Raw genomic sequence first — 22208 nt, forward strand, 5'->3', positions numbered from 1 at the left:
TTGATTAACTGATTGATATTGTGAGGAGAAATTATAATAATTATAATTGAGGTTTTTTTAAGCACTTACTGTGTGCTATGTACTCCTCCAAGCACTGAGGTAGATACAAGACAGTCAGGTCACAAAATCCTTGTCCCACTCAGCTCACAGTTTGAGGGGAATGAAGAAAAGGAATTTAACCCCCATTTAACAGTTAGGGAAACTGAGGCATAGAAAACTTAAGGGACTTGCCCAAGATCACAAAGCAAGCAAATAGTGGAATGGGGATTAGAACCCAGGTCCCCTGACTCCCAAGCCCATGCTGTATCAATAAGAGTACTTTGCTTCTCATGTTGTACATTTTATAAAGTGCTCTTTTAACTATTTCTTTTCATTCCGATTTGCTAGTTGCATGTGCACCTGGAAACATAACAATTCAAGAAGATAGCCCTGGCCGCCTGTCTGTGTCATGGTCCAGTGTGGAGTTAGGTGATTACTTTGTGGCCTTTGTGAAGAGTGATGATGGTTTGGAAGTGCACTGCAATACATCACTCACCCACTGTGATTTCCCAGCAGAGTGCGGTTTCACTTACTTCATTAGTGTCTTTGCCTATAACAAGGCAGGGCAGAGCCCTCTGGGTCATGTGTTCAACTACACTACTGGTAAGTTGTATCTCCGTCTGCAAAATGGGTGTGGAATTGCCTGGAGATAATAATAGTAATTATTATTATGGTATTCGTTAAGGCCCCTTTCAGGGTCGTACCTAGAGAGTTTCCAGTACTCTACCAGTCTCGGCTGCGGGAGGGAGAGTCAAGCAGAGGCCTACCCATTCCATTCCTAGCTTGGCCAGTGGCTAGGGAGTGGAAGGCAATCTGCCACAAGTCAAAACTCACCCGTGCTGGGCAGCAGCAGCATAGGAGAGAGACGAGGGCGGAGACTCGAGTTTACTGTGCGAAAGGAGGCAATGGTAAACCAATTTTGGTTTTTTACCAAGAAAACCCTATGGATACACTACCAGAACAATTGCAGATGGAGGGCGAGGCATTCTGGAAGAGATGTGTCTGTGGTGTCGCTACTGGTCGGAAACAACTCGACGGCATAACACAAGACAAGATTCATTAAGTGCTTACTAGGTCCTCTAGACTGTACACTCACTGTGGGCAGGGAAAATGTCTACCAACTCTTGTATTATGCTCTCCCAAGAGCTTAGTATTCAATAGTATTTATTTATTGAGCGCTTACTATGTGCAGAGCACTGTAGTAAATACCACTGATGATGAAGATGATGACGATGATGAGCCAAGCACCGTTCTAAGCGCTGGGGAAGATAAATGTTGATGAGGTTGAACACTCAGCCCCTGTCCTATATGGGGCTCACGATCTAAGTAAATGATCACATGTGCCCCCATCTTAGCCTATTCTCTGTAGGACTCCCAGGCATCTCTCACTCTGTATCCTCCCCTAGCTGCTCATCTGGGCTAGGAGAATTTGATCTGGCACCCTAGATCCTATGGAATAGATGAGGAAAGATAGAGATTCAACAATACTTGGAAATCACAGCTCTGAAGCAGTTTTGCGAGAAGCAGCGTGGCGTAATGGATAGAGCACGGGTCTGAGAGTCAGAAGGACCTGGGTTCTAACCCTGGCTCCTCCACTTGTCCATTGCGTGACCTTGGGCAAGTCACTTCACTTCCTCTGTGCCTCAGTTACCTCATCCGTAAAATGAGGACTAAGATTAGGAGCCCCATGTGGGAGGAGGACTGTGTCCAACCTGATTATCTTGTATCTACCCCAGTGCTTAGAACAGTGCCTGGCACATAGTAAGTGCTTAACAAATACCATTAAACAAACCAACAAACAAACCAAAAAACGTTAGCAAGAGTGCCTTAGCAAGTCTCTTCCAGGGCCGGCTTCAGCCCTGTGTGCCCTTTTGCAGGGCATTAAGTGCCATCCCTTACAAGATACATGACAGAAGGCGAGGAGCCTCTGAACTGAATTTAGAGCCATGTAAGAGTGAAAGAACCTCAAACTGGCCATGGAGCTGTAGCTTGGTGGCAGGCAGCAAAATATTAAACACAGTATTTTGGTTCCTCTTCCAACTTCTTTCTGCCATAAAGGGTTAGGGGTGGCCTAGCTGTGGCTATTCTTTCTGCCCCAAAAGATGTGAGGGGACACATTTCCCTTGGGGCTGATGCTATAGGGACAGTAGCCCCCTTTGCCCCAAACAGCTGGCCCCCCAAGTGTACCGTTTTATAATAATAACTGTAATGGTGGTACTTGTTAAGCATTTGCTAAGCACTGTTCTCAGCGCTGGAGTAGATACAACTTAATCAGGGTGGCTACAGTCCCTGTTCCACATGGGGGTCACAGTCTAAATAGGAGGGAGTAGGTTTTAATCCTCATTTTCCAGATGGGGCACAGAGAAGTTACGAAAGTTGTCCAAGGTCACACAGCCGGCAAGTGGCAGAGCCAGGATTGGAACCCAAGGTGCCACATGGCTATGCTGCTTCTCTACCTCATACATTTTTTTGTTTGTATTGCTTGCCTATGTGACGAGCAATAAAAGAGTGCTAAAAACCAAAAGCAAGTTAAAGACAAGGCAGGGTATGGCTTCTTTACAATTCTTAGACCTCTCTCTGGAGGGATGGAGAGATGAGGCCTAGTCCAGGGCTTTAGTCCTTTCACTTTGTCATTTACATTTGGTTAGGGTCAGCCCATCAATGGAGCAGGACATTAAATTGTAAAAAAATCTTCCCTTGATCCCTCTGCACCCTCCAGCTGTCAGCTAACCCATCTCCCTTTTCCTGTGCTTACCCAAGCTCCATGAGCAGTATGTATACACCAGCTCCCTTCACTTCCTCTTCATCAATTCTCAGAAGATCTCTAGATCTTGTTTTCACTCCCACCAGGGTTTCCAATGCCCTATTTTTGGCCAGGTTTAATGGATCCTATTTTGTCCTAATATCCTTGACCTCTTTGCTGCCTTTGACACTGTTGATGACATTCCCTTCATTCAGTCAATCAGTCATATTTAGTATTTAGTGAGCATTTTCTGGGTGCAGAGCACTCTACTAAGCTCTTAGGAGAGTACGCTCTAACAGAGTTGGTAGACATATTCCCTGCCCACAACAAGCTTACAGTCTTCTCCTAGACATTCTACTCTCGTGGTTCTCTTTCATACTCTCCTGACCATCTTTCTCAGCCTCCTTTACTGGCACTTCCTCCCACCAATCCTTTCACTGTGGCCGTCCCATAAGGGCCTGATCTTGGGCCAACCACTTAACTTCTCTGGGCCTCAGTTCCCTCATCTGGAAAATGGGGATTAATACTGTGAGCCCCACGTCGGACAACCTGATTACCTTGTATCTACCCCAGTGCTTAGAACAGTGCTTAGCACATACTAAGTGCTTAACAAATACCATAATTATTATTATTATTATTATCTAGATCCCCTATTCTTCTTACTCTACTCCAGTTCTCTGGTGACACTCCTCCACACCCAAGGTTTCAGGTATCACTTCTATGTGGGAGACCCCCACACCTACCTCAACAGTGGGAGAAAGACCATTTTTTAAAAGTATCCTGATAGAGGAGCAAAGGTAAAACCCTGCCCCTACTCAGAGCATTCAAAAGGAATAAGGAAGATAAGGATTCTGGTGAAGATTCAAATGGGAACTATGAAAAAGTCTTTTGGAAAATTGCAAGACTCTCAGTGAACATGTTTGAGAAAGGATTTCCTAACCATAGTAATTCCAGCAAATACTTTACTCAAAAATTTCTTTATATAGGAATGCTTCAAGAAGAGTGGGATTGATTGGCTCTCCTGCAATCAGCCCTACTCTTTCAGCTGCCTTACACTCTTACATTTTCTCCTGCCTCCAGAACAACTCCATGGCTTAGTATTATTATTATCTTTGTGTTTGTTGAGCACTTTCTATGTGTCAAGCCCTCTTCTAAATGCTGGGGCAGACATAAAGTGTATCAGGTTGGACACTGTCCCTGTTCCACGTGGGGCTCATCGTCTAAACATGGGATTCACAGTTTTACCCACTGGCACCTGCAACTCAATATGGCAAAATGAGAACTAATCATCTTCTCTACTACATCTGCCTCTCCTCTTAGCTTTCCCATCACAGTGACATCTCTGCCATTCCCTTGTTCAGACATTTACAGCCTTAGTGTCATCTTTGACACTCCTCTGTTCCTTTTTCCTCCCACATTGTTTTTAAATCCTGCTGTTTTTTTCCTCCATATCATTTCCTTTTCATCCCATGCTCTCCATTGTGGATCAAGCTCTCACTGATTCCAAACCTGATTACTACAACAGACTCTTTAACCCAACTCATGCCACCGGCCTCTCCCCTCTTTAATTTATCCTATACTAGGCTGCCTGGGTTATATTGCTACAACAATCAGTTGACTTTATTGAGCGCTTACCATGTGCAGAGCACTGTACTAAGCACTTGGGAAAGTACAATACAACAGAATTGGCAGACGCATTCCCTGCCCACAATGATTTTACAGTCTAGAGGCAGCTTAAACAATTCAGAATATGTCATTCCACCCACCCTGCTTTTTTTTAAAGTATTTGTTAAATGCTTACTATGTTCCAGGCATTGTACTAAGCACTGGGGTAGATACGAGATAATTGGGTTGGACATAGTTCCCGTCCCACATAAGACTCACAGCCTTAATCCTCATTTAACAGATGGGGTATCTGAGACACAGAGACTTGCCCAAGGTCACACAGCAGACAAGTGGCAGAGACAGCATTAGAACTCAGATTCTCTGACTCCCAGGGTTGTGCCCTTTCCAATAGGCCACACTGCTTCCCTTCACCAACTACTCCCACTTCTCATGCTTTTCTCCTCTCAAACTCACCTCCTAAATGTACTTTGCTCCCATTGTGGAGGCCCTTCTGCATGCCTGAAACCCCATCCCCCTTTAAATCCTCCAGGCCACATCTCATCCCACTTCAATGTCTCCTGAAAAGCCACCTCTTCTAGGAGAAATTCCCTAACGAATCCCTCCTTCCTGCATATGTCAACACACCAGTAACCGTTAGCATTTATGCAGACATTGGTTTACGAATTCCATTTTCTGGTATTTTTTCTTCCTTTGGCCGCAACCGGATGAATCTATGCTTTGAATTATTCCCATTCACTCTAATTTTTGCCTGCCTCTCCCCGCCATTAGTTTGTAAGTTCCTCAAGGGTATTGACTGTGTCTGTTACTCTCATTGCATACTCCCAAGTGCCTAGTATATTGCTCTACACTTAGTTGATGCTGACTAAATCCTAATGAATAAATGAATCATTTGAAGCATTTGGTAGGATAGATCTGTTTTTTTTTTATAAGTAGATAAAAGCACTGTTTTACTGAACTCTAATGTCCAACACAGTGTAGCATGGTTCTGTTCAGAAGTACTCCTGACTCCCATCGTTTTTCTTCTTATGGTTTTAGCACCATGTTGCCCGAGTGACTTTAATCCAGTGTTTGTGTCCAGTGATACGGCTGAGATTGTCTGGTCTCCGGTCCGTGGTGCCGAAATGTACGAAACAAGAGCTGTTGACGGGACCAGTGTGGTACAATGTAATGATACTGCCACGGCCTGCACCCTTTCTACCTTGCAGTGTGATACCAGATACAACATCACTGTCTACTCTTTCAGTGAAATCAGGGGGAGAAATACATCATGTGCCTCCAAATACCTAACAACAGGTACTGCAGGCAGTTTTTCTTTCTTCAAATCCTTTTGGAGAAGCACCTTGTTTTTTTAATGGTATTTGTTAAGCACTTACTGCATGCCAAGCACTCTCTGAGTGCTGGGGTAGATAGAAATTTCAGTCAGGTTGGACACAGTATTATGTCCCATAAGGGGCTCACGGTCTTAATTCCCAGTTTGCAGATGAAGTAGCTGAGCCGCAGAGAAGCGACTGGCCCAAGGTCACACAACAGACAAGTGGCAGAGTAGGGATTAATAATAATAATAATAATAATAATGTTGGTATGTGTTAAGTGCTTACTATGTGCAGAGCACTGTTCTAAGCGCTGGGGTAAATACAGAGTAATCATTTTGTCCCACGTGAGGCTCACAGTCTTAATCCCCATTTTACAGATGAGGTAACTGAGGCACAGAGAAGTTAAGTGACTTACCCACAGTCACACAGCTAAGTGTCAGAGCCAGGATTCGAACCCATGACCTCTGACTCCCAAGCCTGTGCTCTTTCCACTGAGCCACACTGCTTAAAGCCCAGGCCTTTCTGTCTTCCAGGCTCATGCTCTATCCACTAGGCCATGCTCCTTCTCTTAAATTCTTCACAAATACCTGAGTGGTCCTAATCTATCTGATCCTTAATGTAATTAATCTGGCACTTTTTCCAGTGAAAATACAATCTGTTCGATTATTTTTTGTACTGTCCCAGAGCTGTTTGAAAAAGACATCCCAGTGTCAGTCTTAATAGCTTTTTAAAAGAGCTGATCAAATTGCCTTCCATGTAATGGTGACTGTTTTGACAGAATCAGTATACATCGAGTAGTCTGCTTGTTGTGGGGAGGGACTAATGTCTACCAACTCTGTTGTATTGTACTCTCCCAAGCACTTAATACAGTGCTCTGCACGCAGTAAGCACTCCGAAAATACGACCGATTGATGGATCGATTGACTGAATAATTTAAACTCTCTCAGCTCCCTGTCGTCCAGAAATAAAAAATGTTTCGAAGGCCACTCCCGAAGTGAACGTGCACTGGCACTCCACTAACAACGAAGCAACCTACACCGTGATGGCCAGAGGGCCCGCTGGGCTCTACCACTGCACAAGCACGGGGATGTCCTGCACCATAACCGACCTTCCTTGTGGATCAGTCTTCTCCGTCAGTGTTGTGGCCAAATCAGGAGCCGGACAGAGTTTACCTAGCTACAGTGTGCCTTTAGAGACAGGTAGGTTGCAGCAAGCTACCTTCGTCTCCAATCAAGTTAACCAAAGCAGATTCTGTTAATGTTTCATAAATGTAAAAGTATGGTCTGCCGGAACTGAGATGTGAACCTCTGTATTTTACTTAGACCATTACAAAGGCGCTACTCTTCAGAACTATATATAAAGTTCTATAGTTTATATTTTTTAAGCACTATGTGCCAGACACTGTACTAAGCATTGGGGTAGATACAAGATAATCAGGAGGACATTGCCATTATTCTTGTCTGCCGGTCTCCCCCCGATTAGACTGTAAGCCCGTCAAAGGGCAGGGACTGTCTCTATCTGTTGCCGATTTGTACATTCCAAGCACTTAGTACAGTGCTCTGCACATAGTAAGCGCTCAATAAATACTAATGAATGAATGAATGAATGAATGAATGAATGAACAAGGGGCTCACAGTCTTGGACAGGTAGGATTCATGTATGTATATATTGCCAACTCCCACTTAAGGCATCAGGAAAGAGCTTTGCTATTAATCAGTCAAATTTATTGAGCACTACATGCAGAGCAGTGTTTTTAGAGAAGCAGTGTGGCTCAGTGGAAAGAGTCCGGGTTTGGGAGTCGGAGGTCATGGGTTCGAATCCCGACTCTGCCCCTTGTCAGCTGTGTGACTGTGGGCAAGTCACTTCACTTCTCTGGGCCTCAGTTCCCTCATCTGTAAAATGGGGATGAAGACTGTGAGCCTCACGTGGGACAACCTCATTCCTCTGTATCTACCCCAGCGCTTAGAACAGTGTTCTGCACTTAGTAAGCGCTTAACAAATACCAACATTATTATTTAAGTGCTTGGAAGTAAACTGGTAGGCAGTAGGTGCTTGTGACTAGTAATTGGAGTGGGTGGTAGAGGTGGATGATATGGACTTCAAAGGAAGGAGAAGAGAGGGATGATGCTAAAGTGGCATTGGGAAGCAAGAAGGAAGCCCACTTCCCAGTGAGTCTTAGGGATTGGGAGAAGATGTCCCCGCCCCAGCTGCTGGCAAAAGCAGCAGGGGAGACTGTCATCTGGAATGAGCCAGGTTTTAGTAATGGCAAGGAGAAGCAGTGTGTCAGGAACATGCCAAGAATTCAGGAAAGCTTTCCCATCATGGAGTGGTGGTTCCACAGGCCACACTTGGCTGAGGCTGTCGGGGAGGTGTGGAGGGAAGGGATGGGGCGAGGGATAGGAAGGGGTTGTTGGATGGGAGTTAGCTGAAGGAGGTGGTTCGGGGGAAGGGGATGAAGGGTGTCACTGGGGAAGTATGATAGGGTTGGGGGTAGTTGGGAGTGAGCTGAGGGGCTGGTGTGGGAAAAGAAAGGGAGGGGAGGTGTTGGGTGAGAAAAACAAGAGTAGGATAACTGGAGGCCTGGGGCGGGGGGGTGGGGGGAGGATCCCCAAGGTAATGGACAGATGTACCAAGTCGTTAGCTAATAATGGGCGAATGTTAGCAATTGGTTAGAAGCTGTTCTGGCTGACTAGGTGAGCCCCAACAAGTGGTCTGTTCATAGGCCAACGTTGTTTTCTCCTTGGTGCACTCCAGGTCCACTTGTCGGCCGTGTGACTGTGGGCAAGTCACTTAACTTCTCTGTGCCTCAGTTCCCTCATCTGTAAAATGGGGATTAAGACTGTGAGCCCCACGTGGGACAACCTGATTCCCCTATGTCTACCCCAGCGCTTAGAACAGTGCTCGGCACATAGTAAGAGCTTAACAAATACCAACATTATTAGGTCCCTGTTCTGCCTCTTGGTCACGGTCTCAGGATCCTGGGGTATTAACTGAAATCCATAGACAGCACAACATTATTGTAGCTAACAGCTTCAACCTCATCACACCTTTGGCCCAAATGGCTAACACAAGTAACAATCCAAATTGATTTAAGTTTACTCTCCTCTCTTTGTCCTCCCCAACTCTTTTCCCCTTCCCTTCTGCATCGCCTTTGCAGATTTGCACCCTTTATTCACCCCTCCTTCAACCCCACAGCACTTATATAATTTATTGATTTATATTAATTTCTGTCTCCCCCTCTAAACTGTAAGCTCGTTATGGTCAGGGAGCGTGTCTACTAACTCTGTTATATTGTACTCTCTGTTATAATGTACGAGAAGCAGCGTGGCTCAGTGGAAAGAGCACGAACTTGGGAGTCAGAGGTCGTGGGTTCTAATCCCAACTCTGCAACTTGTCTGCTCTGTGACTTTGGGCAAGTCACGTCATTTCTCTGTGCCTCAGTTACCTCACCTGGAAAATGGGGATGAAGACTGTGAGCCCCCCCATGGGACAACCCGATTACCTTGTATCTACCCAGTACTTAGAACAGTGCTTGGCACATAAGAAAGCGCTTAACAAATACCAAAATTATAAATTATTACTCTCCCAAGTGCTTAGTACAGTGCCCTGCACACAGTAAGTGCTCAGTAAATACAGTTGATTGATTGAAGCAGTGAAATACCCGAAAGAAGGACAACAGAAGGAGAAAGAAAAGCAAAAAAACTGGATAATATACAAGTGGATCAATAGGCTCAAAACTTGAGTAGTGGTAATAACAATAACATTTATTAAATGCTTGCAGTGTGCAGAACACTATACTATGCGCTGGTGGTGAATATACAGGTGGGCATTAGGCATGGTCCCTGTTCCTCATGGGACTTGAAGGCTGTTCTTCAACTGTAAGAATAGCATTTTAAATGACGGGGAAGATCACAGACATTCTGATTTTTCAATTTACATTGGCAGGGTATACATGGAATAAGTGTCTTTCATCAAATTAAAAATAATTTGCCTGCACACTATCTTTAGAATCCAATTGGGATTGTTAGTCGAAGTATGAGACTTCTGTGAGTCAGGGAATTATGAGGCAGTGAAAATAGTGGACAGATCTCAGTTTGAAAACTTGTGGGAGATTTTTTATGACCTAATTTGTTCACATCATTCACTATTATTATGTTACCTTCTTTTTTGTTTTTTAGAGTACTGACCTGTTTCAAAGTGTTTTCAGATTTTATCACTTTATCTTCACAACCCTCCCCCCACCTTTTTTTTTTTGTTAAGTACATACTATGTGCCGGTCAGAGAGTCAGTAAATCATAATTAGTGAGCGCTTACTCTGTGCAGAGCACTGTACTCAGCACTTGGGAAAGTGAGATGTAACAATATAACAGACATACTCCATGCCCATAATGAGTTTACAAGTCTAGTGGGATGACAGACATTAATATAAATAAATAAATGCCAAGCACTGTACTAAGTTTTGGGGTAGATACAAGCTAATCAGGTTGTACACAGTTTATGACCCACATGGGGCTCACAGTCTTAATCCCCATTTTACAGATGAAGTAACTGAGGCACAGAGGAGTTAAACAGATAACCCAAAGTCACCCAGCAGACAAGTGAGACACGTGGCAGAGCTGGAATTAGAATCCAGAGACTCTGACTCCCAGGCCTATGCTTTATCCAATAGGCTACGCTGCTTCCCTGTGAGGTAAAGAGAAATTCAGACCATTTCTTGACTAACCTTTAGATAAAGGGGACATTTGCATTAGATAATGTAGTGTAGTGAGGAAAACATTCTCATCGGTAAACTGGACATTTTTGCATTCATCTTAACGAAACACACCCAAAACAGCTACTTGAAAATATTTCCAGAATGACCATTGAGCAGGTGTGAAATAATATTGTCTCTCTTTCTTGTGGTTTTTCTTTTTAGCTCCATGTTGCCCAGTTGGCCTGACAGTAACTCAAGTCACCCAATCTGTAACCAACGTCAGCTGGACTGCTGGGATTGGGGCACAAACGTATATGACAATTCTGGAATCCCTCAGAGGCCAATCCAGATGTCACACTCTTCAACATCACTGCCAACTGGGATGTATTTCTTGTGGGACCAACTACACTGTGGCACTGAAAGCAATAAGTGCTACAGGCATGACCTCCAACTGCACCTATCAAAGTTATTCCTCCAGTAAGTACAGGCTAAATCTCAAATCCCTCAACAGTGAATCTTTCCATCAATAAGAATTTTTGACATGGATCAAGACTTTGACCCATTATAATGGCAAAAGAAATTATGCCACGTGATTTGTTTGTTTGTAGTTGTACTCCAAATTCATCAAGTTGCCTAAAATTCTAATTTTGTGCTTTGCACGTGCCCGTATTAACCGGTCACTTGGTTTTGGTGAACTGCTCTCTGATGTCTCTCATGAAGAAGGTGGAAGGAGAGTGATGGTTTACCTGGTTTCAGATGAGCAGGATGGCGATAAAGGGGATTGATAGCTGGAGAGGGAAGGCTGGTAGTTGAGCAGTTTCATGAGAAAAATCACTGAAAAAAATTTAAAAACAAAAAACCCCATTGCTCCATCCATATAACCCAAAGTCACAACTCCTCCTCCCCTTCCACACACGTTTGCTACCTTGGATAAGTGGAGTCTGATTTACTGATCCCTAGGTGATGATTATTCTTCATTTTAAAGCCTAGTATAACAGAGTATCCTCTCTGTGGGTCACTTCTGGAGAGTTTTCAGTACTCTACTGGTCTCGACTACAGGAGGGCGAGTCAAGCAGAGGTTTACCCATTGTATTCATAGCTTGGCCGGTGGCTAGGAGTAGAAGGCAATCTCTACCAGTCAAACTCACCTGTGCTGGGCAGCAGAGGCAGGGGAGAGAATCGAGAGGGTAGACTCAAGTTTACTGTATGGAAGGAGGCAGTGGTAAACCACTTCTGTATTTTTACCAAGAAAACTCTACAGATGCCCTACCAGAACGATTGCAGATAGATGGAGGTGGAGCGTTTTGGGAGAGATGTGTCCATGAAGTTGCTATGGGTCGGAGACGACTCGACAGCATAAGACAGGACAAGATAACAGTCTTTACTATTGAACACCAATGAGTTAATCCCCTTTAAACAATGGACATCCACACGTTTTACCGTATTACTCTAAGAAACTTCTAGTTTATAGAAATGCAGTCTTATTTGACCCCCAAAATTCTACTTAACCTATAAAATTTGCAACTGCCTTACTCATATTTACCCATGTCACTTTTTCCTCCTGGCCATTATCTATTTCTTTCATTGTTCTCACACAGCTAAGAGAACAAAAGCATGTGAAAAGTAGAGAGGCCTGTGAGAAGCTGTTTGGCCTAATGGATAGAGCACAGGGCTGGAAGTCAGGGGAGATGGGTTCTAATGCAGCTTCGCCACTTTCCTTCTGTGTGATCTTGGGCAGGTCATTTAATCTCCGTGCCTCAATTACCTCATCTGTAAAATGAAGATCCATGTGGGTTATGGACTGTTGTTGTTGTCTTATGCTGTCGAGTCGTGTCTGACCCATAGCGACGCCGTGGACTCGTCTCTCCCAGAATGCCCCACCTCCATCTGCAGTCATATTGTTAGTGTATCCATAGAGTTTTCTTGGTAAAAATACGGAAGTGGTTTACCGTTGCCTCCTCCCGTGCAGTAAACCTGAGCCTCCACCCTCTACTCTCTCCCGTGTCGCTGCTGCCCAGCACAGGTGCGTTTTGACTTATAGCAGATAGCCTTCCACTGACTAGCCACTGGCCAAGCTAGGAATGGAATGGGTAGGCCCCTTCTTGATTCTTCCTCTTGTAGTCGAGACTGGTAGAGTCCTGGAAACTCTGCAGGTAGGCAGCTCTAAGACAGAGGACAGGCAGCCCCTAAAACAGAGGACAGTGTCCAATCTTATATTCTCGTATCTACTCTAGTGCTTAGTTTAGAGCCTGGCCAGTAATAAGCACTTACCAAATACCATTAAAAACAAGGCATCTATTTGCAGTCATCACCACACAAATGAAGATTTTCATGGAAAACCATCAAGAAAGAAGGGAACGGAAAGTCAGAAAATATACATTTTACCTAAATGATGATGATGATATTTGTTAAGCACTTACTATGTGCCAAACAAAGTTCTAAGCGCTGGGGTAGAAACAAGGTAACCCATTGCTTTTTAAATTCGAATCCCGTGGGCCAGTAGTGTGGTTTTGTTTTTTTTAAATAAGATTGTCACCCTAATATCCTATAAAATGCTTGTCTTTCATTGTGTGTTTGCATCTTCATTTTTATTTATAGAATGCTTGTATCTTGGATCATTTTTTTTTCCAAGAGAAAAACCAGGCAGTGTTTATGCTTCTGAAATAGTTACTGTCTTCCGTGTACCTCTTAGGTGCTTGCTGCCCCTCAGGAATGAAGTTATATAGACTGAACAACAGTGGTATTCGGATCTATTGGCGTGCCTCTGAAGGGTTAGAAAACTTCAGCATACATCTTTATGGATCAAAAGGCATTTTTCCTTGTGCCCCAAATTCCAGTTTCAGTTATTGTGATGTCATGGAGTTACCCTGTGGAGATGTATACACAGTTGTGATCTCTCCAGTTGCTGACTCAAATGTGAAATTCACATTCTGCCCTAAGAGGATATATTCAGGTAAAGCAATTTATTATGGCTTAGACCACATCAGGATTGTTACTGGGACAAAACATAAAATTCCTAGTAACTTCACCTAGCTCATGCTTATGTCCTGGGAGAAATTTGCCAATTTACCTACCCAAGTGGTCATGTGATAAGCATCAGGTGAGCTTGTTCTTATAGTCCTGACGCAAATGCAGTTTTCAGTGGAATCGGGGAGAAATAGGTGGTTGAAAGTATTATAACCAGGGATGGATGGAAAACTTTAGCGAGTCAAAACCTGCCTGCCTTCCACCACTCTAGGGGTGAGGGGGATGCAGGGATGTGTTAAGGCCCAAGCTAAATGTCAGCAAGCTCTAGACTGAAAGCTCGTGAGCAAGGAATATGTCAGTTTATTGTGTATTGTACTCTCCCAAGCATTTAATACAATGCTCTGCACACAGTAAGCACTCAGTGAACATGACTGACTCAGAATGCTTTCGGATATTTTAAAAAAATGGAACATGAAAAGACTAACAGAACAAACACACCATCTTTGGATGTAAGAAAGAGAAAGGAAACCCAGGCAACTCCTTCTTGCAATGCAGAGTGCTCGGGAAAGAACAACGGAGTCAGTAGACATGATCTCTGCCTTCAAGTATCTTTAATTCTAGCAGGGGAAAACACTTTTTTTTTTCCTGTGGTAGTCTGGAAGTGCTTACTCTATGCCAGGCACTGTACTAAGTGTTGGGGTAAATACAAGATAGGTTGGACACAGTCCCTGTCCGACTTGGGGCTCACAGTTTAATTCAGGGAGGAAGATTTAATTCACATTTTACAGATGAGGTAGCTGAGGCACAGAGAAGTTATGTGCCTTGCCCAAGGTCACAAGACTGACAACTGGCAGAGCCAGGATTGGAACCCAAGTCTTCTGTCTATGCATAGGCCACACTGCTTCCTTTAAAACAATTTACATATAGGAGGAAAGAGAAAAAGGGGATATGTTCATAATTTAGTGTTTAAATCATAAGGTTTGCAAGATATGTAATGGGCAGGGAATATGTCTTCTAATTCTGTTGTATTGCACTCTCCCAAGCACTTAGTACAGTGCTCTGCATATAGTACGCACTCAGTTACTATTGATTGATATGTACATCAGCACCTTGGGAGCTTTGAGTTCATGAATGTTCAGAGAGTACAGACGCAGCATGGTGTAGTGGATAGAGCATGGACTTGGGAGTCAGAAGGTTATGCGTTCTAATACTGCTCCTCCACTTGTCTGTTGTGTGACCTAGGGCAAGTCACTTCACTTTTCTTTGCCTCAGTTACTTCATCTGTAAAATGGGAATGGAGACAGCGAGCCCTACATGGGACAGGGACTGTGTCCAACCTGATTTGCTTATATCCACCCCATCTCTTAGTACAGTGCCTGGCACTTAGTAAGCACTTAACAAATACCATAATTATTATTATTATTACAGAAGTGCTTAAGTGGCAGTTGGGGGCATATAGCCTGAGAAGAGGTAAGAAGAAGCAGCGTGACTTAGTGGAAAGAGCCCGGGCTTGGGAGTCAGAGGTCGTGGGTTCTAATCCCAGGTCTAACACTTATCCATTGTGACTTTGGGCAAGTCACTTCACTTCTCTGTGCCTCAGCTACCTCATCTGTAAAATGGGAATTAAGACTGTGAGCCCCATGGGGGACAACCTGATACCTTGTATCAAACCAGCGCTCAGAACAGTGCTTGGCACAGAGTAAGCACTTAACAAATACCATCATTAGTATTATTATTATTATTATTATTAAATAACTGGGGAAGGGCTCTTGGAGGAGATGTGATTTCCAGAGGACTTTGAAGATGGAAGAGCTGTGGTCTATAGGATTTGAAAGGGGAAGGAGTCCCCGGAAGGGGAACGGGTCTGGGTAAGAGGTGGGAAGAGTGCGGGTAAGAGGTCAGTAGCAGGGAAATGGGAATGAGGCACGGTGAATAGATTAGCTTGAGAGGAATGAAGAGTGCAAGCCAAGTTTTAGTGGAAGAAGAGAGTAGACAAGTAGGAGAATCTGTTGGAGGATTTTTAGGAGTGGAGGAATACGTGCAGAATGACATTTTAGAAAAATGATTGAGGCAGCAGAGTGAAATATGGACTGGAAACTGGGGGAAATGGAGGCAGGGAAATCAGTGAGGAGGCTGATTCAAAGAACAAGAGCTGAGCTATGAAAAGTGCCTGGACCAGTGTCGTGGCTGTTTGGAAGGAAGAAGGAGCAGATCCTGGAAATGACGTGGAGGAAAAAAACACTAGGATTTAGTATTCTTTGGGCATTTGGAATTCACCCCACCCTCAGCCCCACAGCACTTATGTACACATCTGTCATTTATTTATATTAATCTCTGGCTTCCCCTCCAGACTGTAAGCTTGTTGTGGCAGGGAATGTGTTTACCGACTCTGTTGTACTGTACTCTCCCAAGCACATAGTACAGTGCCTTACACACAGTAAGTGCTTGATAAATGCCGCTGTTTGATTGATTGGGGTTTTAGAGTAGGATGACCTTTTGGAAAGAGGCTGGGCCTGAGTCAAAGAACCTGTGTTCTCATCCTACTACTACTAACTCTGATATTTGTTAAGCACACACTATCAAATTGTACATTCCAAGCACTTAGTACAGTGTTCTGCACATAGTAAGCGCTCAATAAATACTATTGAATGAATAAATGAATGAAATTCAATTTCTAGGAGCCAACTTGAAGTTTCCCAGTGATCTAGGAAGTGGACATCTCAAACTCAGGGAATAAGGACCCTCTTCCAAGTTGATTTTGTCCCCCTTTATCCTCTCCATCCATTTTTAAAGCTCATGAGTTCTGATGTGTTTATTTCTTCAAAATACTGTATTTTGAAGAATGAAAATGAACTAAGTTACTGGTTCCTCTCACTAATCATGTGATTATCCATGTGCTTTATTACAGTAACCTGTTCTGGAAGTTCTGTTGGAATGGGTAAGGTCTTTCTGTCCACTTCTCGCTAAAAAATAAAAATAAAAAATCGCAGGATGTGTTCCTATTCAGCGCCCCTCAGGAATTCGGGAACACCCCAGGCCGCTCTATTTTAGCATTCACAGGGGCCTTCTGAGAAGTGAATGCTATTAAGCCACCACCCACCTCTAAAGTGTGGTGAAGTGCCACTTCCCCACCCCGACCCCAGACTGTGAGCTTGTTGTGGGCAGGAATTGTCTTTATTGCTGTATTGTACGTTCCCAAGCACTTAGTACGGTACTCTGCACACAGTAAGCGCTCAATAAATAAGATTGAATGAATGAAGTGTGACACACCAGTTCAGTTACAGGGTCACTGCCTCCTCCACCCCCTTCCATCTCCCCCCTACCCCAACACACACACGCTCAGAGCAGCAGATCTGAACCCTTGCAGCTTCTCTTTTCCTAAAGACTCTCCAGATCAGGGCTGGGCTCAACCAAACTGGATTTCCCAAACCCCTCTTACCTAGAAACACTGCATTGTCCCCCTCCCTAGAAGGCTTAGGGAAGCAGTGTTGCAAAGTAGATAGAGCTCGGCCTAGGACTCAGAAGGTCACGGGTCCTAATCCCTGCTCTGTCACTTTGCTGTGTGATTTTGGGCAAATCACTTCACTTCTCTGGATCTCAGTTATCTCACCTGTAAAATGGAGATTGAGATTGTGAGCCCCATGTGGGACAGGGACTGTATCCAATTTAAGTTGTATCTACTGCAGCGCTTAGGACAGTGCTTGACACATAGTAAAAGCTAAACAAATACCATCATCACATCACATTACTCCCCACTGCCACTGTAATGACCATGTCCCCAATGCCCATGTAACAGGTATGGGACAGGCCCTGAAGGCTCAGCATTCATTAATTCATTCATTCAATCATATTTACTAAGTGCTTACTGTGTGCAGAGCACTGTACTGAGCGCTTGGGAAAGTACAGTACAACAATAAGCAGTGACAGAACCTGCCCACAATGAGCTCAGACTAGAGATGAGCTTAGAGTTTAGAGGCATCAGACTGACTTCCTTTAAGTGTCTTCTCCACAGATGGCTCTCTAACAGATCTGCTAAACCCAACCCCTAATTTTCAACTCAGGTACTTAGGCAAGTCACTTAACTTCTCTGTGCCTAAATTACCTCATCTGAAAAATGGGGATTAAAACCATGAGCCTCATGTCAGACATGGACTGTGTCCAACCTGATTACCTTGTACCCACCCCAATGCTTAGAACAGCGTGCGTGGCTCAGTGGAAAGAGCCTGGGCTTAGGTTCGAATCTCGGATCTGCCACTTGTCAGCTGTATGACTGTGGGCAAGTCACTTAACTTCTCTGTGCCTTAGTTACCTCATCTGTAAAATGGGGATGAAGATTGTGAGCCTCACATGGGACACCCTGATTACCCTATATCTACCCCAATGCTTAGAACAGTGCTCTGCACATAGTAAGCACTTAACAAATACCAACATTAACAGTGTGTAGCACAAAGTAAACACTTAACAAATGCCATTAAAAAATGGAATAGTTTATTTAGATATTCCATGTTAGGCTCAGTCATTCTGTGAGGGAGGGGCCATCTTGCTAAAGTACCTAGAAGGAGAAACCAAAGAATGAAGAAAATGTGGACAGGGAACATGTTTATCAACTCAGTTATAGCGTACTCTAACAAGCACTTAGTGAGAAGCAGTGTGGCTTAGTGGAAAGAGCATGAGCTTGGGAGCCAGAGGTCGAGGGTTCTAATCCCGCTCCACTACTTGTCAGCTCTGTGACTTTGGGCAAGTCACTTCATTCTCTGTGCCTCAGTTCCCTCATCTGTAAAATGGGGATTAAGACTGAGCCCCTTGTGGGACAACCTGAATACCTTGTATCTACCCCAGTGCTTAAAACAGTGCTTAACAAATACCAACTGAGAAGCAGCATGGCTCAGTGGAAAGAGCCCGGGCTTGGGAGTCAGAGGTCATGAGTTAATAATAATAATAATAATAATGTTGGTATTTGTTAAGCACTTACTATGTGCAGAGCACTGTTCTAAGTGCTGGGGTAGATGCAGGGTAATCAGGTTGTCCCATGTGAGGCTCACAGTCTTAATCCCCATTTTACAAATGAGGTAACTGAGGCACAGAGAAGTTAAGTGACTTGCCCTAAGTCACACAGTTGACAAGTGGCAGAGCCGGAATTCGAACCCATGACCTCTGACTCCCAAGCCCGGGCTCTTTCCACTGAGCCACGCTATTCTCCACCACTTGCCAGCTGTGTGACTTTGGGCAAGTCACTTCACTTATCTGGGCCTCAGTTACCTCATCTGTAAAATGGGGATTAAAACTGTGAGCCCCACGTGGGACAACCTGATCACCTTGTATCCCCCCAGCACTTAGAACAGTGCTTGGCACATAGTAAGTGCTTAACAAATACCACCATTATTATTATTATTACAGTGCTCTGCGCATAGTAAGGCTCAATAAATACAATTGATTGATCTGGCCAGAATCCAAAAGGGAATTCTGACAGTTATTTGAAAAGCTCTAAAACTCAGATGAAGCAGGTCTGCTAACAAATGTTAATCAGAGATGCAATCAACAAGAATGCAAGAAAGTGAATTTAAATAGAGAGTTAAAACCACAAAGATTTATCCTTCTCAAAAAACCCCCAAAATAGATCATCAACCCCTAATTCCCTGGCCTACTTTACCATCAGTTAATTAGGAGATAGGACTTCTTACCATGCGAAACCTGCTTCACTCTTCCGGTTCCCTCAGAGCTGAAGAAGCACTTTACTCCACCAGTACCACAAGAAAGAAAGATTTTTGTCTCTGTCACCCTGCCATCATCCCAAAAGAACTCTGGGAGCTCGATTAATAATGTTGGTATTTGCTAAGCGCTTACTATATGCAGAGCACTGTTCTAAGCACTGGGGTAGATACAGGGTAATCCGGTTGTCCCACATGAGACTCACAGTCTTCATCCCCATTTTACAGATGGGGTAACTGAGGGAACTGAGGCACAGAGAAGTGAAGTGACATGCCCACAGTCACACAGCTGACATATGGCAGAGCCGGGATTCAAACTGATTAGACTGTGAGCCCCAAGGGGATGGGGACCATGTTCATATCATACTCTCCCAAGTGCTTAGTACAGTGCTCTGCACACAGTAAGCGTGCAGTAAATATGATTGATTTGAATATCTCTTACCTACCCTAGTCCTTAGTTAACACTTTAATTACCATAATTACTATTACTAATTGCACCTAGGACCACCCCTTACTGTTGTATACTTTCCCCCTTTGCGGGAAATGTAGTTTATCATTGCTTGTCTACAATTCCCTAGTCAGCTTTTAACAGGACCTCTGGATGTCTTAAAAACACAGCTCACCGTAACATAGCACAGTCTAACAATTCAGATCCCCTTTGGTTAACTGATTCCCCCTATCCTCAAAGCCATTTTGAATTTCTAGGTTGGAATTAAACAGACACCTTGGTTTGACACTTGGACTAATAGATAAGTATGTTATACTGTATTAGATAAGACATTTTCAATCTGCAGTGTCGAGATTGAAGAAAGGGTCATTATGTGGGTACAAGGCCCATAAGATGGCAGGCAGTCACTGTAAAGGTCTTCCAAAAAAATGGTATTTGTTAAGCGCTTACTATGTGCAGAGCACTGTTCTAAGCATTGGGGTAGATACAGAGTAATCAGGTTGTCCCACGTGAGGCTCACAGTCTTAATCCCCATTTTACAGATGAGGTAACTGAGGCACAGAGAAATCAAGTGACTTGTCCACAGTCACACAGTTGACAAGTGGCAGAGTTGTCTTACACTAGTTACTCTTGCAATAATTAGGGGAAACAGCATGGCCTGGGAGTCAGAAGGTCATGGGCTCTAATCCTGCCTCTGCTACTTTGCTGTTTGGCCTTGGAAAGTCACTTGACTTCTCTGTGCTTCAGTAACCTCACCTGTGAAATGGAGATTGATATTGTCCCAAGAGGGACAGGGACTGTGTCCAACCCAATTTGTTTGCATTCACCCCAATCCTTAGTACAGTACCTGGGACATAGTAAGTGCTAACCAAAGACTACAATTATTATTAGTTGGTACGACCTTACATGCTTCCAGTCCTCTTCTGAATTTTCTCAGTTGGGGAAGTACTTTCCCTATACTGCCCTTGGGGGAGAATGGGGAATTATGCTGCTGGGAAAACTGAGTTTTGAATGAAGTGTGAAGATGTGGTGCTAGAGCTCATTTGTAACCCAGAACTTTTAAAAATAAAAACTAGCAAAATTATTTTGACAGGTTAGAGACTAGAAAATGAAGGACTTCCCTCTCTATTTTTACTTTCCCTTCCTTTCATCTTGACTTCCTTCTTTCTTCTTTCCCTTGAAAACCTTGCTGTAAATAGCATTTACTGAGCATTGGGAGAGAACAATCAGACATGGCCTCTGCCTTCGAGGAGTTTAATCGGGGAGGCAGGCAGACAGATTAAAGACACAGGTTAGGAGCAGGAGATGTTCCTCTGCTTAGAGTCCTCAACTTCCGAGTGCCCCCGACTGACTTCTGCTTTGCCCCCCTCCACTCATTTCCTCACTCCCAGCAGCAATTTTTCTTCCAGTCCCCACAGTCTCCTAGGTAAATGAATTCCTTTCTGCCAGAAGTGCCTTAACCAAGGAGATGGAGCCTGCAGTCATGCCTTGAGTGTAAGCCATTCACGGCGGCTCTTTGGCAAATAGGATGCCACTCAGAGGCATGCCATCTTCTTTTGTGCAGCGTGTGTACACAGAGAGAACTATCCTAAATATTGTTCAGTTGTTAGGAATGTCCCCTAGAAGTCATGTGCAGAGAGCTGTACTAAGTGCTGGGAAAGAATACACAGTGGGAATTAGACATGGTCCCTGTCCCTCTGGGGGCTCTGAAATGTAAACCTCTTCAACCCACTCAGTGTCCTGTCCTCAACTGTTATGAACTGCTTTATAAACTTGGAATACCAAAGTACTCATCCAAAGAAATTTGAAAGGATATGGGGGCGGGGCGGTCAGAAGTAGTGGTTTGCAACTTTCTCTGCCTGAACTGCTTCCTTCCCTTTTTAGTGATTTACAGAGGAAAGAGGAATGCTGAATGACCCACTGAATTCTGGAAGGAAACAAATTCAAGCACGTGAGTGACTGCAGACATTTACATTTGAATATCTGTAGCTTGAGTGAAAATTGCCTACTTTAAAATTACGGTTTTCTCTTCACAGAATTGAAGACGTGGAGTGGAAAAGACCATTGGGTGAGCCAACTCTAGTGTAGGGAACGTAGTTTAATTCACCCTCTCCGTTCTTTTCCAAAAGAAATACTGCAAATTTTCAGTTAGCAAGGCAGAGTCCTTTTATCTGTGCATGCAATTTAAGTACTCCCTGTTAAATGAGGATTATTTGGACACCTGAAGGCCAGGCACATATTGGATACCACAGCTAAAAGGATGGATGGATGTTTGGAATTTCATTCTGTTGACTTGAAAAAAGAAAACTGGAGCAGGATGTTTCATTAAAAAAAGTAGTGGTGTGTTAATTTGTTTTACTAACCTAATGAAACTTTTGAATGAATTTGCTTACTGCTAAGAAGCCTGGCTCTCAAAAAGCCAGTTTCAAGTTTGGAATTCCTAAAACCCTATGGATCAGAAAAAACCTCCTGATCTCATTAGATGTGACTCAGCAATTATCCATTTTCGTCATAAAGAAATCTAGAGATCCTACTTGGCATAGGATAGCCCTATTTTAGCCCCTCTACTACCATCATTATTACCATCAAGTGCCGAGTCATTTCCGATTCATAGTGACTCTGTCGATATATTTTCTCCAGAACGTCCTGTCCTGTGCCATAATCCTTAACC

At 43.8% G+C, this 22208-nt stretch overlaps 1 protein-coding gene and 1 non-coding gene across 2 annotated transcripts in view; both read left to right on the forward strand.

Moving 5' to 3' along the window:
- The window catches only part of FNDC7 (fibronectin type III domain containing 7), a 35645-nt gene extending 13759 nt beyond the window's left edge, over window positions 1-21886 (forward strand). The window contains exons 5-12 of the mRNA XM_029062216.2: window positions 388-642; window positions 5444-5701; window positions 6669-6920; window positions 10637-10891; window positions 13107-13367; window positions 16290-16319; window positions 21422-21488; window positions 21574-21886. Coding sequence (XP_028918049.2) covers window positions 388-642; window positions 5444-5701; window positions 6669-6920; window positions 10637-10891; window positions 13107-13367; window positions 16290-16319; window positions 21422-21453 — 1343 coding nt within the window. The 3' untranslated portion in view covers window positions 21454-21488; window positions 21574-21886. The remainder of the gene's footprint in view (window positions 1-387; window positions 643-5443; window positions 5702-6668; window positions 6921-10636; window positions 10892-13106; window positions 13368-16289; window positions 16320-21421; window positions 21489-21573) is intronic.
- LOC114811517 lies at window positions 726-863 on the forward strand. Its single transcript, XR_003759214.1, has one exon. It is a non-coding gene; the product is annotated as a small nucleolar RNA SNORA7 (small nucleolar RNA).
- Window positions 21887-22208: the final 322 nt, after the last annotated feature.

The sequence above is a fragment of the Ornithorhynchus anatinus genome, chromosome 4, assembly GCF_004115215.2.
Source record: "Ornithorhynchus anatinus isolate Pmale09 chromosome 4, mOrnAna1.pri.v4, whole genome shotgun sequence".
Lineage (NCBI taxonomy): Eukaryota > Metazoa > Chordata > Mammalia > Monotremata > Ornithorhynchidae > Ornithorhynchus > Ornithorhynchus anatinus.